Genomic DNA, 16,822 nt, shown 5'->3' with positions numbered 1-16,822 from the left:
TGGTATATTGAACCCTTCAGGGAGTTTCATGTAAATGTCACTATTAAGTGAACCATATAAATAAGATGTCATAACATTCATCATGTTCAAATTAAGCCCTTCATGTGCTACAAGGCTAATTAAATATCCAAAACCGATTGAATCCACTACAGGTGGATATGTTTTATCAAAATCAATCTTAGGTCTTTGTGAAAATCATTGAGCAATAAATCAAACTTTATATCATTCTTATTTTTCTTTTTTACAAAAACTCATTTATATCACATTAGTTTCACACCTTGAGGTGTTCGGACTACAGGTCCAATAGTGAGTTACTTGTAAAGTGAGTTTAATTCTTCTTCAATTGAATATATTTATTTGGCCAATTCTCACTTAGTCTACAATCTTTAATAGACTTTGACTCATGATCCTCGTTATCATTGATCACTTTTAGCGCTATATTGTATACAAAGACATTGTCAATATTGACTTTATTTGGTTATCTCAATTTCGATTCCATTCCATTTCATCCATGACATAATTTATCGAGATCTCTTTATTTCATATTTCAAGTACTTGATTTGTTCTTCTGAAACTGGAAATTAAATTAGGTCACAGTGCTCTTAGCATTTTCATATCCTCGCTTGGGTCATCTTTAGTTTCTTTTCTTAGTAGAGGACTTTTAACATTGGAACCGACTTTCATACCACGCTTCAGGCGCAACTACAACTCATTTGCAATATTATATTATCCAATAGGAGAATCCACTTTGAGTGGAGTATTACCATCTGATAATTTATTTCATAAACTTTGCAAATGAATAATATTTTGAACTTTTGGTTCATATTGATTTGTACGAGGATCAATACAACAATTTATTTTAACTTGTTCATTTGAACTTCTTGTTCATGATTTCAGCTGTTCATTTCCCTCCCCCTAATATTGGGAAAATTAATTTATCAAGTGATAATCAGCCTACTGGGCTGCAATCAAGTATTTGATTATTTGCTCAAATTATATCCTCAAAATTGAGATTCATATTAATTATATTTTTCCAATATTCTTTCATGACTCATCTTAATGTATTATATTGGAGCAATTGGAATATACACAACACATCCAAATGTTCACTAAGATGAGAAATATTAGAATACATTAGGGAGGACTAAGATATAGTATACTGTTGGCTTAATGCGAATAAATATCTTAATATCATACTTTGGGTGTTTCAAATATATAATTTAGAATTGATGATCTCATAAGTATCAACCATATAATTAACTTTAGACGTCTAAAGAATGGATCTTCGGGTCCATTTTCTTTTTATGAACATATATTACATGATATTCAATATCAATTTTAATAATATATGTGATACTTATACAGGAATTTCTATAAAAAAATCGAGAAAACAAGATCTTAGTCTAATTAGGTGAGAAAATAATTTCACAAACTTCTTGTTGTGAATAGAGACATATGCATGATATTTTAGTCGATGCAACAACTAATGTCATCAAAACGCAATTTCTCAAATTTTTATTTTCCTTTAGAAACACACAAAAATTGACTGGATTGAAGAAACTTCTGGTTCTTCAATACAAATTATTCGCATCATATTATATCCGAGATGACCCAACCGGTTTTACCAACGACACATTTAAGTGTAATTTGTAAACTACTGGTTTACAATGACATGTGCTTCAATTGTACTAATATAAGTGTAGTACAAACCCGAGAAAAAAGACGGTAGCTTTTCTATTACACATTTTATGTCCAAATTGTGTTGTATAATACAAAGATATTCGATACCTTCAATATAATTCAAAACCAATATAATAGTATCTCATTATTAAACACTTTAATCAAACACATTCATTTGAACATATTATCATATAATTATCAAACAATTACCCCTTATAAAATTAAACATATTTAATCAAACAATATTATATCACTAAAATTATATCGTCATATAATTAATTTGATTTACTATCCTTCAGGGATGGATAAGTTCTTCAAGAACTATAAAAATAATTTATTTTTCTATTCTTCATGGATGCTTGATATGTAATACCCGGTATTATAATTGTCCAATTACCAATTCTAAACTAAATTGAGATGAGTAATGGATAAATATGATACACATTCTTACTAATAGGTTTATCATTTAAACCATGTCAATTAGTGAGAGTGAGGGTATTATGGACATTTCCACTTAAATAAAGAATTAGGGATATGTTTGGAGGATCATTCTATTCTATTTTTCAAACCAGAATTCTGATTTGGTAGAGAGAAAGAGAGGAGAACGTGGGAAGAGAGGAAGAGAAGAGGAAAGTCCCAAACTTGGTTCAAAGCTCTTGCATGCAACAGATTCTGATCCAATCCTTGCTTCTACCTTCTAGCTTCAGCATCTTCATCATCACCATCTTCTTTCTTCTTTGAGGTGAGTCCTTTAGATAGAAACTTGGGTTTTGCATGTGAGGGTTCTTATTTGGGGAAATTGGGAATGTGAGTAATATATATATATACATATGAATCAATGCTAATACTTGTTGGATTCTGATTAATTCCTCATCTTCTGCTGATTTTAATTGTGGTTGTGTACCCTAAATTCGTTGGAACTGAGTTGGTAGTGTAGGGATTATTTTAGAAGCTCTTTTGGGACTGTCTTGGACTGTATAAAACTCAGAAAAATGGCTCTGGTTCAGTGTAACCGGTTACGGGTTTTGGTGTAACCGGTTATGCTGTTAAAAATCAGACAATCTGGGCATTTTGCGTGACCGTAACCGGTTACGGGTCCTGGTGTAACCGGTTACACTGGGCGTAGAAGGAAAAATTCAGTAACTTGGAAAATTCATATCTCCCGTTTCGTACGCCCGATTGACGCGTACTATATACCGTTAGAAAGCTAATTAAATGTACTATCTAGGAAAATTGGCTTTGGTGTTTAATTAATATTTTTCGATATATCTGATATACCTTAAGTTGAAAGTGCGACACTGAAACTATGTAAATTGTGTGTAATTGGACTAAATTAGTTCATTGTTTCTGATTGCTATATTTGCTGAAATGAGAATGCTATATTATGATGAAATATGAACATTCTATTGATGCCCGTTGTTTTGGTTAAACAATCGGAGTTGTCTGTTTGTGTGCTGTTAACGTTTGCTTACGTGTGTGTGTGTTGAATCGAAGTAGACCCGGTACTAAGTTACGATTCGGACCGCGGGTCCTTGAGTTGTCTGTGGGACTGCCCTGATCTTGGATCCCAGAGGCACATACCTGAACTACCGTTGCAGTGTGCTTGTGAGGGCCTGAAGGCGTTTTACTCACTTGCTGTATACACACTCGCGTGCTCGGTATGATGGCGTTATGCGGCTAAGTAAGCCTACGCATGACAGGTAAACCATCTCTAATGATGCCATGTAGGCTACATCATTAGGTTCCTACCCGGATGGGCTCATGCGTCGAGACGGCGTGTTACACTTGCTGTTAACACCACGTGCGTACAGATGGTTAATGGGACGGTGTCGCCTCTTAGGCAAGGTCACCTCGCAGCCTCGTAGGCTTGTGCGAACCCGTTTAACCATTCTTGCAGGGTGCTTGTGTAAGTCTCTCGACATATAGGCGTGGGTGAACCCACCGAGGGTGTGTTAGTAACTTAGTCTAGTGGTATTAACGTACTTCTGGATTCCCCGTCATGGATGCGGGTATTGCATACTTGGTTGCTATACAATGCGTATTTGCTTGAGACAAGTCCAATGGTGGACGAGTCGCTTGTTTTCTCCGTGCTTGTACCGGAAGTGAGAGTAACCCCGAATCCATGGTGGATACGTGTATTTTTGTATGTTCCCTTAGACCCGAGTGGACTAATAGGATAGGTGGACTCACTGAGATTTAGTAATCTCATCCCACTCCAATTATTATTTTTTCAGGTGGTTCGAGGCAAGATCGCGGTAAGGGAAAGATGGATTAGATCTCTTGGCGGTGCTTGGATGTTTCTTTTAGTTTCTCATCGTGCTTATTACTTTGTGTATTTTGGACATGTACTATTATGATGTACTTGTATTATGGCCATGATACATTCGGCTTTTTTGTACTCGTGTACTTCTACTTTCCGCTGCAAAACATTATGTATTTTGTTGTCTTATGAACCATTTATAATACTTTATGCATATTATTCTAGACAAATATGTGTGGGGTGTTACAGTTGGTATCAGAGCAGGTCGATCCTCGACTTTGCTAAGACACATCATAATGCAGTATAATTCTGCCTCATATGTGTATAATCAGTATGATTCCTTATGTCTTATTTATGGCATTGAGTCTGATCAGCTTGATTCCATGCGTAGGACAGACAGGGAGATGGCTGAGCAACGCAGAGGTCCCGGAAGGCCCAAAACTAGGCATGTGGAGCCCGAGCAAGAAGCTGGAGGTGCAGGCGTGCCCTGGCAACAGATGATGCAGCAGATGATGCAACAGAACCAGATGATGGCTCAAATGATGCAAGGCATGCAGGGACAACAACCTCCTGCTCAAGTTCCCATTCCTCAAGCTGCAACTGGACCTGATTTCCGTGCCTTCTTCAGGATGGATCCTCCGGAGTTCGTTGGTGGACTTGACTCACTCTTGGCTCATGATTGGTTAGCTGGTATGGAGAGGGTGTTTCAAGCTATTCAATGTACTGAAGAAGAGAAGGTGATCTTTGCTACTCAGAAGATGAAAGGACCAGCTCTTAGGTGGTGGAACACTGCATCTACTTACTTCACCACTCAAGAGATTCCTAAGGATTGGCAACACTTCAAAGTGGCATTCTTGGAGAAGTACTTCCCTAACAGTGTGAGGACTCAGAAGGAACGTGAATTTCAGAACTTCAAGCAAGGTGACATGTCTGTCTCAGAATATGCAGAGAAATTCGAGGACTTGGCAGACTACTCCAGACAAGCTGTTTATGCTCCAGATGAACTATGGAAGATTGATCAGTTCATGATGGGTTTGAGGGCCGACATTGCTCATAGTGTTTCCCAAAGATAGTTCACCACTTATGCTGAATGTTTGAGGCAATGCTACGTTGCCGAAAACAGCTTGAAGAGGGTTCAAGAAGAGAGGAACCAGAACAGGACTAACTTTAGGGAGCAAGGGAGGTCTGCTCAAAACTTGAGGCCCCGTAATCCTCCCCCAAAGATGAAGCAAAGCCACGGTGACCGTTTTCCCCGACCACCCTTTTGTGATAAGTGTAGGAAGAAGCACACTGGAAATTGTGAAGCTTATCCGGGTAGATGTTTTGAGTGTGGCGAGCAAGGTCACATGATGAGGAATTGTCCGAAGAAGAGAGCTCCAGAGAAGACTGCAGGTCGAGTTTACACTTTGGATTCGAGAAAGGCCAAGGGAAACAACAATCTCATTGCGGGTACGTGTTATGTTAACAATCAACCTTTATGTGTTTTAGTTGATTGTGGAGCCACTCATTCCTTTGTCTCTACTGAGTGTGTTTACCGACTTGGTTTGGAAGCTACTCCATTACCCAGTCCTATGATTATTTCTTCGGCAACGGATGATACCGTGGAAGCTCGACTAATTTGTAAAGATTGTTCAGTCTCTTTTAACGGTCGTGACTTCCCGATTGATCTAATTTGCTTACCCCTCAAAAAGCTTGATGTTATTCTATGGATGGATTGGTTGTCTCTTAACTCGGTATACATTGGTTGCAAAGAGAAGGCCATATTCATTCCTGCCGAAGAGACTTCTTCTGACGATGCAATTGCCAAGTTGATAGAAGGTACAATCAGCTCGGTTAATTATCTCTTTTCTCAAGAAAGATCCTTTCTTTTAGTTCTTTCCAAGGAGCCTTCTGTGAGGATTGAATTGTCGGAAATTCCGGTGGTGTGCGAATTTCCTGATGTATTTCCTGAGGATATCACCTCTCTTCCTCCGGAAAGAGAAGCGGAATTCTCGATCGATCTTGTTCCTGGGACAGCCCCAGTTTCCATCACTCCTTATAGGATGTCTCCTATTGAACTCAGAGAATTGAAACGTCAATTGGAAGAGCTTCTTGCTAAGCATTTCATTCAACCCAGTGTCTCTCCATGGGGAGCTCCTGTTCTTTTGGTGAAGAAGAAAGACGGAAGTATGCGTCTGTGCATCGATTATCGTCAGCTGAACAAAGTCACCATAAAGAACAAATATCCTTTACCACGGATTGATGACCTCCTAGATCAGTTGAAAGGAGCCAGTGTGTTCTCGAAGATTGATCTTAGGTCAGGGTACCATCAAATCCGAGTGAAGAGCTCTGATGTGCCTAAGACTGCTTTCAGGACTCGATATGGTCACTACGAGTTTTTGGTTATGCCTTTTGGTGTGACTAATGCTCCGGCAGTTTTCATGGATTACATGAATCGAATCTTTCAGCCATATCTGGACCAGTTTGTGGTGATTTTCATTGATGATATTCTTGTGTATTCTCGCACTCCTGAAGACCATGAAGAACACTTGCAGATTGTGTTATCTACTCTTCGAGAGAAACAGTTGTATGCCAAATTCAGTAAGTGTGAGTTTTGGCTATCCGAAGTAAGTTTTCTTGGTCACGTCATCTCAGGAGGAGGCGTAGCAGTGGATCCTTCTAAAGTAGAAGCAGTAGTGAACTGGGAGAGGCCAAAGAATGTGACTGAAGTCAGAAGCTTCCTAGGCTTGGCAGGTTATTACCGGAGATTTATCATGGGGTTTGCTAAGTTAGCCTTACCATTGACAAAGCTTACGCGTAAGGAGGTTGCTTTTGAATGGGACTCCGAGTGTGAGCAAAGTTTCCAGAAACTTAAGAAGAAGTTGACTACTGCACCAGTGTTAGTGATTCCGGATCCAAACCGATCTTATGAGGTGTTCTGTGACGCTTCTAAGAAAGGGTTAGGAGGAGTATTGATGCAAGATGGTCAGGTGGTAGCTTATGCGTCTCGACAGTTGAGATCTCATGAAGAGAATTACCCGACCCATGATCTTGAGCTTGCTGCAATAATCTTTGCACTCAAGGTGTGGCGACATTACCTATATGGCGTTCACTTTGAGATGTTCAGTGATCATAAAAGCTTGAGATATCTCTTTGACCAGAAGGAGTTGAATATGCGACAAAGGAGATGGATGGAGTACCTAAAGGATTATGACTTTGAATTGAAGTATCATCCAGGAAAGGCTAACAAAGTGGCAGATGCTTTAAGCAGGAAGGAATTTAGAGTTGCTGAATTGATGATGCTAGAACATGGATTGTTAGAAAAGTTTCGAGATCTTAACCTTCAGTTTGAATGGACACCCAATGGTGTGTTAATCAGTAACTTGAACATCCAGAATGAGCTGCGGGAAAGAATTCGGATATCCCAGGGGTACGACGAGCACTTGCAAGCGAGCGGAGGCATGCCTGATTTTGTGAGGGCACCTGATGGAGTAATCTTGTTTAAGCAACGAATGTGTGTACCTAATGATTCTGAGTTGAAGCGTTTGATTCTGAATGAAGCCCACAAGAGTAAATTTTCTATTCATCCTGGATCGACCAAAATGTATCAAGACTTGAAGAAGGACTTTTGGTGGCCAGGGATGAAGAAGGAGATTGCAGAGTATGTGGCACAATGTCCCATTTGCCAACAGGTTAAGATTGAGCATCAGAGACCAGGAGGAATGTTGCAACCATTGGAGGTACCAACGTGGAAATGGGATTCTATCTCTATGGATTTCATTGTGGGATTACCTCGTACTCGAGGCGGACATGATTCTATATGGGTGATAGTGGACAGGTTGACTAAGTCTGCTCACTTTTTACCTGTAAAGACCACTCACAAGGTGATTCATCTCGCAAGGCTTTTCATAGCAGAGATTGTACGGTTGCATGGCGTGCCGTCCAGTATAGTGTCTGATCGTGATCCAAAATTCACTTCAAGATTTTGGAAGGTGTTTCATAAAGAATTGGGGACTAGACTGGACATGAGTACGTCTAACCATCCTCAATCCGATGGGCAGACGGAGAGGACGATCCAGACAATAGAGGATATGTTGAGAGCTTGCATACTAGAACAAGGTGGGAGTTGGAAGGATCATCTACCGTTGGTAGAGTTCGCTTATAATAACAGTTACCATGCTAGTTTGGGTATGGCCCCTTATGAAGCTCTATACGGGAGGAAGTGTCGATCACCACTATGTTGGGCTGAGGTAGGAGAGAAGAGTATTCTTGGACCGGAGATCATACAAGAGACTACCGAGAAAGTCAAGATAATCCAAGAAAATCTTAAGAAGGCCCAAGACCGACAAAAGAACTATGCGGACAGGCGAAGGAGACCTTTAGAATTTGAAGTTGGTGATCATGTGTATTTGAAGGTCACTCCAAGATTGAGGTTGGGAGGACAGTTCAAAACACGAAAGCTCAGTCCGAGGTATGTGGGACCATATCAGATTATGAGTCGGGTAGGTGAAGTGGCTTATCAGTTGGCATTGCCACCTTCACTATCCGGGCTGCATGACGTATTCCACGTGTCTCAGCTCCGAAAGTTCGTACCTGATACCTTTCATCCTATTCTTCCGGATTCTGTTGAAGTAGAACCAGATCTTACCTATGATCCCCAACCTTACTGTATCCTGGAGCGTGCGAGCAAGTCTCTCCGGAGTAAAGAGATACCTATCGTGAAGGTGATGTGGGATGAGACGCGTCCTGAAGAGGCTACTTGGGAGCTCGAGTCAGAGATGCGGGAATCCTACCCTCACTTATTTTGGTAAGTTTCTTCGAATTCGAGGGCGAATTCTATTTAAGGGGGGGAGAATGTAATACCCGGTATTATAATTGTCCAATTACCAATTCTAAACTAAATTGAGATGAGTAATGGATAAATATGATACACATTCTTACTAATAGGTTTATCATTTAAACCATGTCAATTAGTGAGAGTGAGGGTATTATGGACATTTCCACTTAAATAAAGAATTAGGGATATGTTTGGAGGGTCATTCTATTCTATTTTTCAAACCAGAATTCTGATTTGGTAGAGAGAAAGAGAGGAGAACGTGAGAAGAGAGGAAGAGAAGAGGAAAGTCCCAAACTTGGTTCAAAGCTCTTGCATGCAACAGATTCTGATCCAATCCTTGCTTCTACCTTCTAGCTTCAGCATCTTCATCATCACCATCTTCTTTCTTCTTTGAGGTGAGTCCTTTAGATAGAAACTTGGGTTTTGCATGTGAGGGTTCTTATTTGGGGAAATTGGGAATGTGAGTAATATATATATATACATATGAATCAATGCTAATACTTGTTGGATTCTGATTAATTCCTCATCTTCTGCTGATTTTAATTGTGGTTGTGTACCCTAAATTCGTTGGAACTGAGTTGGTAGTGTAGGGATTATTTTAGAAGCTCTTTTGGGACTGTCTTGGACTGTATAAAACTCAGAAAAATGGCTCTGGTTCAGTGTAACCGGTTACGGGTTTTGGTGTAACCGGTTACGCTGTTAAAAATCAGACAATCTGCGCATTTTGCGTGACCGTAACCGGTTACGGGTCCTGGTGTAACCGGTTACACTGGGCGTAGAAGGAAAAATTCAGTAACTTGGAAAATTCATATCTCCCGTTTCGTACGCCCGATTGACGCGTACTATATACCGTTAGAAAGCTAATTAAATGTACTATCTAGGAAAATTGGCTTTGGTGTTTAATTAATATTTTTCGATATATCTGATATACCTTAAGTTGAAAGTGCGACACTGAAACTATGTAAATTGTGTGTAATTGGACTAAATTAGTTCATTGTTTCTGATTGCTATATTTGCTGAGATGAGAATGCTATATTATGATGAAATATGAACATTCTATTGATGCCCGTTGTTTTGGTTAAACAATCGGAGTTGTCTGTTTGTGTGCTGTTAACGTTTGCTTACGTGTGTGTGTGCTGAATCGAAGTAGACCCGGTACTAAGTTACGATTCGGACCGCGGGTCCTTGAGTTTTCTGTGGGACTGCCCTGATCTTGGATCCCAGAGGCACATACCTGAACTACCGTTGCAGTGTGCTTGTGAGGGCCTGAAGGCGTTTTACTCACTTGCTGTATACACACTCGCGTGCTCGGTATGATGGCGTTATGCGGCTAAGTAAGCCTACGCATGACAGGTAAACCATCTCTAATGATGCCATGTAGGCTACATCATTAGGTTCCTACCCGGATGGGCTCATGCGTCGAGACGGCGTGTTACACTTGCTGTTAACACCACGTGCGTACAGATGGTTAATGGGACGGTGTCGCCTCTTAGGCAAGGTCACCTCGCAGCCTCGTAGGCTTGTGCGAACCCGTTTAACCATTCTTGCAGGGTGCTTGTGTAAGTCTCTCGACATATAGGCGTGGGTGAACCCACCGAGGGTGTGTTAGTAACTTAGTCTAGTGGTATTAACGTACTTCTGGATTCCCCGTCATGGATGCGGGTATTGCATACTTGGTTGCTATACAATGCGTATTTGCTTGAGACAAGTCCAATGGTGGACGAGTCGCTTGTTTTCTCCGTGCTTGTACCGGAAGTGAGAGTAACCCCGAATCCATGGTGGATACGTGTATTTTTGTATGTTCCCTTAGACCCGAGTGGACTAATAGGATAGGTGGACTCACTGAGATTTAGTAATCTCATCCTACTCCAATTATTATTTTTTCAGGTGGTTCGAGGCAAGATCGCGGTAAGGGAAAGATGGATTAGATCTCTTGGCGGTGCTTGGATGTTTCTTTTAGTTTCTCATCGTGCTTATTACTTTGTGTATTTTGGACATGTACTATTATGATGTACTTGTATTATGGCCATGATACATTCGGCTTTTTTGTACTCGTGTACTTCTACTTTCCGCTGCAAAACATTATGTATTTTGTTGTCTTATGAACCATTTATAATACTTTATGCATATTATTCTAGACAAATATGTGTGGGGTGTTACATGATAAGTTCTTCAGGAACTATAAAATTAATTTGTTATATACAATAATTAAAAAATATATATATAACCATCCTTCTGGGATGCGTTAAAATTATTTGTGTCATTTTTCTAGAATTACAATCTTTTAATGAGCATATTACAAGTTATGAATTTTTAGATCGATACAAAAAAAATTATGAAATCCTTCTGGGATTCAATAATATTATAGATGCGACCTTTTAAAGATTATCGAACTTTGAATTCTTCTGGAATTCATCAATTATTGATAAACACAATACTCGATCAAACTCAATCTTTGAACAATAATTTGGAGATAGTTTAATAATAATCTTTAGTTCTACAAATATCACATCACAAACTATTTCCATAAACAACGGTCAAGAAAAATTATTCTTTGTGCAATCCTTCAGGGATGCTTGAATATTAAATTAACACTTTTATGTGTTAAAATTCAATTTCGGATAAACATATAGAAATGCTTTAATGTTAAATTCTTCTGGAATTTAACAAGAATTATCAAAGAAATCTAATATTATTGTACAAGGTAAATAAATTTCTCTATAAAATATATAAAAAATAAACATATTTATATGAAGAAAAAAAATAGTAACAAAATCATGAATTATATTATATTGGTTCAAATATATTAAGATTAGAAAATAACGTAGAACCTGGCTATATCAGACTCGCGTTGTAGAGTATCGTGCTGATAACGTGTTATGAAATTCACCAAATCAATATAGAGATGAATGATACATGAAGGAGAGAAAGAGAAGAGAGAAAGCAATATTGTATTATCTTCTTCCAAGGAGTACCATTTACATTGCAATATGATCCATATTTATAGTATATGACCAATGACAACCATTAACTCAAGGAATACACAAAGGTTAGGAACTTAAATTATAGGAGTTAAGGAATATAGAAAGATTGGGGAAAATGAAGATCCATATCTATTTAATATTATTCATAACAATAACAATTTAAATGTCATATTCCAATTTAAAAAATTGGACCACTACTAAAAAGAAATATAACAAATTTTAAAGAGAGCCATCATTTAAATATTTGGTTTCTATTAACAAATAAGTATATCAAATTAAAAAAATTATTATTTATTGTCTCCATAAAATCATTCTCAATATTTGTTGATTAATCAAGTCTTTCATATCATACGGTAGAATGTAAGTAAGACATTAATAATTTCAAATTTAAAATGCATCTATATCATGTAAAAACAATGGTCACGAAAATACTTAATAAAATTATATATGCAATAAATATATTAAAAACCATTTCATGTCCTTTAAAGTTTTTAATATATTTATATATGTTTCGTTTTGGAATTAAAATTGATGTTGATTGATAATGTTGGGCTTTGAGATTGGTGATGCTGATCTCCGTTATAGTGGCACGAGGTAGACCTACAAGATTAGAACTCTAACGTTCAAGTTAAATATAGAGTCCAAAATTAGTATAGTGAAAAATGATAATCAAAAAAATATACTTTGAATTTCACATGTACTTATTATATATGTCGAATAATCTTAATTGGGCTATGCGTAGCTAGGCCTTTATGCAGGGCCTTTGGCCGACCTATAACAGATATCCCCAAGACTTGTCGGGCTTATACTAGTCGAGAAGTATTTCAAAGTAGTGGTTGGGCCCTAGTGATTATGTCCGATCATAGTAAAGATCAGGAAGGTCATGGAATAATTACAAAAGTAATGGGGAACAAGCGCATTAAATATTTTCCCATCATTGAGACATTTTGTCATTCCCCCCAAGCGTGTGGCCCTAGGTCTGCATGTTAGGGTGTGGTTCCCCTACCTAGGGTGTTGTTCGATTGCGTCTGAATCGTTTATCCATCACGCTTAGACTTCCCTTCAACGGTTTATATGCACTATTGGTTCGCTGTTGATTTTATTCTAAAAGGCTGGCTTATTTTCAAACGTCTCATTTGCTTCATTTGTCATTCCAAATCTTTTTCCCCTCGTGAGTTTATTCTTCTGTTCACGTGTTCTAAAAACTTCATACTTTCATCATCTCTTCGTCCGTGGGTCATTATTCCCCCGCGTCTTCTCTTCTCAAGGTCCGTCCTCATCATTCCTTTGTGTCGTTATGGTTAACCCAAGAAATATGCCAATAGACAGTGTTCCTAGACTCGGTAGTGGTGAGTCTTCATTATCTTCTATAGTTTAGAACCCTGGACTTGTGGATATTTTTTATGGGTGGACTCTCTCGCACTTGTCTAAAATGTGCCTAGTGGAAGTTCTAGGTTAGGGTTGGATTCTTCAAGTGACAGAGATGTTCCGTCGATGAGGGATGTTTCCATTTGTACCGCCTCTCTTGCTCGTGATGAACTTAAATTGGGTCTTACTTTATCTAAGATTCTGGAGCCTGAGACTGGTTGCTTTATCCAACCTCTCAAGAAAAATCCTCCTCGTTATTGTTTTATCGTCGTTGATCCGAATGATTGATGTAAAGATGGAAATGGTACAACCTAATGAGTTGATGGAATCAACTGATGCGGGTGAATATCCATGGCTGGATCCTAAGTACATGGGGATAGTTTCTTTCTATATCTATGAAGCTGCTGTGGAGAAGGCCATCTTTGAGGTAGGGTCATCCTCTAATTAGTTTATCTCTACATTCCTACTGACAAAAGGATATGTATCAAGTTTGAAGGATGTTTTATCTCTTTCGATGATTGCATCTTTCAAAAATTGGGTGTTCGGCTCCTTCTGATAGCTTTTGATAAGGTATTAGGTCACATTTGAATTGTCCCTTCGCAACTGCACCTAATTTCCCGGACTTTCGTAAGAGTGTTTCAGTACTAATATAAATATAAGGAGCAAACGATTTTTGCCTCAAAAAATATGTTCTTTCATTTTTTTTCAAATCAAGCCTCTTTCAAAGAAAAGGCCTGATCACATGTTAGTTTCCCTCCACCTGAATGATTATACAATTTTCCAAGTTTACATTGAGAGTTGGAAGATGTTCAAGCCTAGTTATTTTCTAGAAACTCATATTTCCCCATGGCTTACACGAAATTCTATAATTTCTCGACTTCTCCGTCGAAGCCCGTTGCTCGCACGAACATGGCCCTAAGGTCTAGACCCCAAACTACTTTAGGAAAAAAATATTTTACTCTATCTCGTACAACTTCCTTATCGCCAACGAGAAGGCAATAAAGGTGGCCTTACTTTCGTTTTTTGATAATGTGATAAGTTGTCAAGATTTTGCAGATGCGAGTTCCATCAAGGATAGGAAGACACTTTTTTTATACTTGATCTAATTTTATTTGATTGATCATGAATTTTATTACACTTACCTCTTCAAACTTCTTGTTTCCTTTCAGAAGAGATTAAGAGGGAGGAAGAGGATGAGGAAGGTTCCCTCCTTCCAGTTGATCCTACATCGATACAGAAGGCCACCATGCCCATGATAAAGGGTGAAGTTTCATTTGTTGATGCAATAGCCCTGGTTTTATCATGAGTGACTAATCCATCATCTGAGTGAGGAAGTAAGAAGAATAATGATCACTCTACTGCTTTAGCTGGGACTAAAAGAAATCATGGCAAAAACCTTTCTCGAGGAAGTTCCACTAAGAGACCAAAGATATATAGACAAGCTCTGGCCATTCAACTGACAGATAATATCATGACCTCTTCCTTTTAGCTTCCCCAAGTATTCAACTATCGAATTCCCCGTACTATCTCGGAGATAAAGGAGGGAGTGTTCGCTGATGATTATGCTCATGTGCGCAAGCTCTCTAGAAAATGCAAGTTGGGTTTACTGTTGGAATCATCCTCTGAAATGTTGTATGTATCTTCCATCATAACTTTAGTTGTTGCCGGCCATGGGGAGCTCTTGGTCCCTAAAACTCTCTCTCAATAGATTGAATGTTTGCGGGCATGACATGACCTTGTTGATCCAAAAGTTTTTCGTTACCAAGGAGAGTCGTGTAGTCTTTGCCAATGTCTGGATTAAAATTTTCCCAACCTGGACGAGGTAAACCTACATGGAACTCTTGCGGAGTTGGCAGTCCTGGTGGATGATCTCGAGACTACACTTGAAGAGGGAAATAAGGTGTCTCAAGAGGCGGAGATTTCCTTGGATACTTTTATTATATTTGTCTTGGTTGTTAGAACATACCTTGAAGAGTAGAAAGAGGTCCATTTGGGTGAAGTGAAGCTTTTCTTGGACGTGCTGGCTTACTTGGATAAACGACTGCTACTTTCAAAGATATTGTGGATCAGGTAAAGCTGTTTATTTCAAAATTTCAAGCCCTTCATATGCATTGAAATTTGACCCCCGAAAGATTTAATTGTAATTTGTAAATTAAAGAATACTTGATGAAACATTTTGCCCGTCGTATTAGCTTTCATTGTTTTATATAATGTGTGTTCTTTTTATTGGGAATGTCTTATTTTAATTTACATTTGTTCATCTCCTTTCTATGAGTTAACTGTTATACAAAGTCAGAAAAGAGTTAAGCCTTCCAAAATGAAGAAATTGAAGATTCTGACGACGATGTTTCTGATGATGAGGACGAGTTGTCACTTCTGTCTAGAAGAGTCAAACAACTCTGGAAGAAAAGACAAAACAACTTCCGAGGATCTAGAAACAGAGAAGATTGTCCATAAAAAATCTGGCAAAGGAAGATCAAGTAGAGAAGTTACGTGCTACAAATGCAAGGAGCCAAAACACTATATAAATGAATGTCCAAAGCTCACGAAAGAAATCACCAGAAAAGAAGACTTGAGAAAAGGAAGTTTCAAGGGCAAGAAGAAAGGTCTTATGTCAATATGGGATGATTCTAACTCTGAAGCATCAGAATCTGACTCTGATGAGGGGCATGCAAACGTAGCATTCATGACTACAACATCAAATGAATACTCAACAGATACAGAGTCTGACTCATATCAGATATTCTTCGGTCCTTCTCATTTAGAATTAAATATTTCAATACTTAAAATTCTGGAAAAATACTCGTTACTCAAAATTGAATTTAAGGAACTAAAAAAATTCCTATGAATCCATATCCTTTGAAAACAATAAACTTAAGAGAGAACTTCTAGTTTTAAACAGAAATTTCAATCTTCTTGAGAACAAGAGTTCTAGTCTCAAAAACTTAAAAACTAAGTTAGAAACTTCTGATAGTTCCAGCATTGTATCAACTGAGGTTGTGACAAATAATACAAGAAAAGAAAAAGGAGTACCTATTTCTAGGCCTAAGAAAAATTTGTCGGCAAAAACATCTACTTCAAGTCCCTCTGAAACTAAGTCCATACTTATTACCAAATTAGGAAGATCAACAAAGAGGGAAACCAAAAATTTATGGTTACCTAGAAAACAAATAATCTATATTCTCATTTTCTTCTTGATTATGTGTTTACTTATGCTCTATTTGGTTATCTAAATTCATATACTACTTTGTTCTATAACTGAGAGCTTCATCAATTTGCATATTCTGATTGCTTAAAAGGCTATGGAATATGCACCAATGAAATAATGAGGGACTAAGAATTCAATTGTGACTTGTTAATGACAAGCTTCATTCAGAAAAGTCAAAGTTGTTTGAAAAGTCTTACAGGATCGGAAGATAAGACTAAGGATTTCTGAAAATAAGGTTTATGATAAAGACGACACATTAGAACCCTCTGAATTTCCATTAGACCAGAAAAGGCAAAGACAAAGATTAATGGTATCTGAAGATTTGATTCTTCGAGATAAAGTTAAACCTGCTAGAACATGATCCATTTTCAAACAATCTGAAGAAACTCTTATGGGATTGGTGTCTCTGATAGAACCAACTTCTTTTCAAGAAGCACTTCATGATAATAAATGGATATTGGCTATGCAAGAAGAGCTAAATCAGTTTTCCAAAAATAATGTTTAGG

The 16,822-nt window shown here is 38.1% G+C and overlaps 1 protein-coding gene across 1 annotated transcript; it reads left to right on the top strand.

The window, feature by feature from the left end:
- Window positions 1-4,479: 4,479 nt before the first annotated feature.
- On the top strand, window positions 4,480-5,981 carry LOC131659213 (uncharacterized). The gene is made up of 5 exons (XM_058928435.1): window positions 4,480-4,677; window positions 4,768-4,961; window positions 5,064-5,389; window positions 5,693-5,758; window positions 5,893-5,981. The coding sequence occupies exons 1-5, from the start codon at window positions 4,480-4,482 to the stop codon at window positions 5,979-5,981; spliced, it is 873 nt and encodes a 290-aa protein (XP_058784418.1).
- Window positions 5,982-16,822: the final 10,841 nt, after the last annotated feature.

Source organism: Vicia villosa, linkage group LG1 (assembly GCF_029867415.1).
Source record: "Vicia villosa cultivar HV-30 ecotype Madison, WI linkage group LG1, Vvil1.0, whole genome shotgun sequence".
Lineage (NCBI taxonomy): Eukaryota > Viridiplantae > Streptophyta > Magnoliopsida > Fabales > Fabaceae > Vicia > Vicia villosa.
The sequence above is the reverse complement of the archived record's forward strand: the minus strand, read 5'-3'. Positions and strand labels throughout refer to the sequence as shown.

Coding starts and splice junctions, on each gene's coding strand:
- LOC131659213 (XM_058928435.1), top strand. CDS start 4,480: ATGATGCAAGGCATGCAGGGACAACAACCTCCTGCTCAAGTTCCCATT. Junction 4,962..5,063: donor GAACTATGGAAGATTGATCA/GTTCATGATGGG, acceptor TGCCGAAAACAG/CTTGAAGAGGGTTCAAGAAG. Junction 5,390..5,692: donor AAACAACAATCTCATTGCGG/GTACGTGTTATG, acceptor TTGGTTGCAAAG/AGAAGGCCATATTCATTCCT.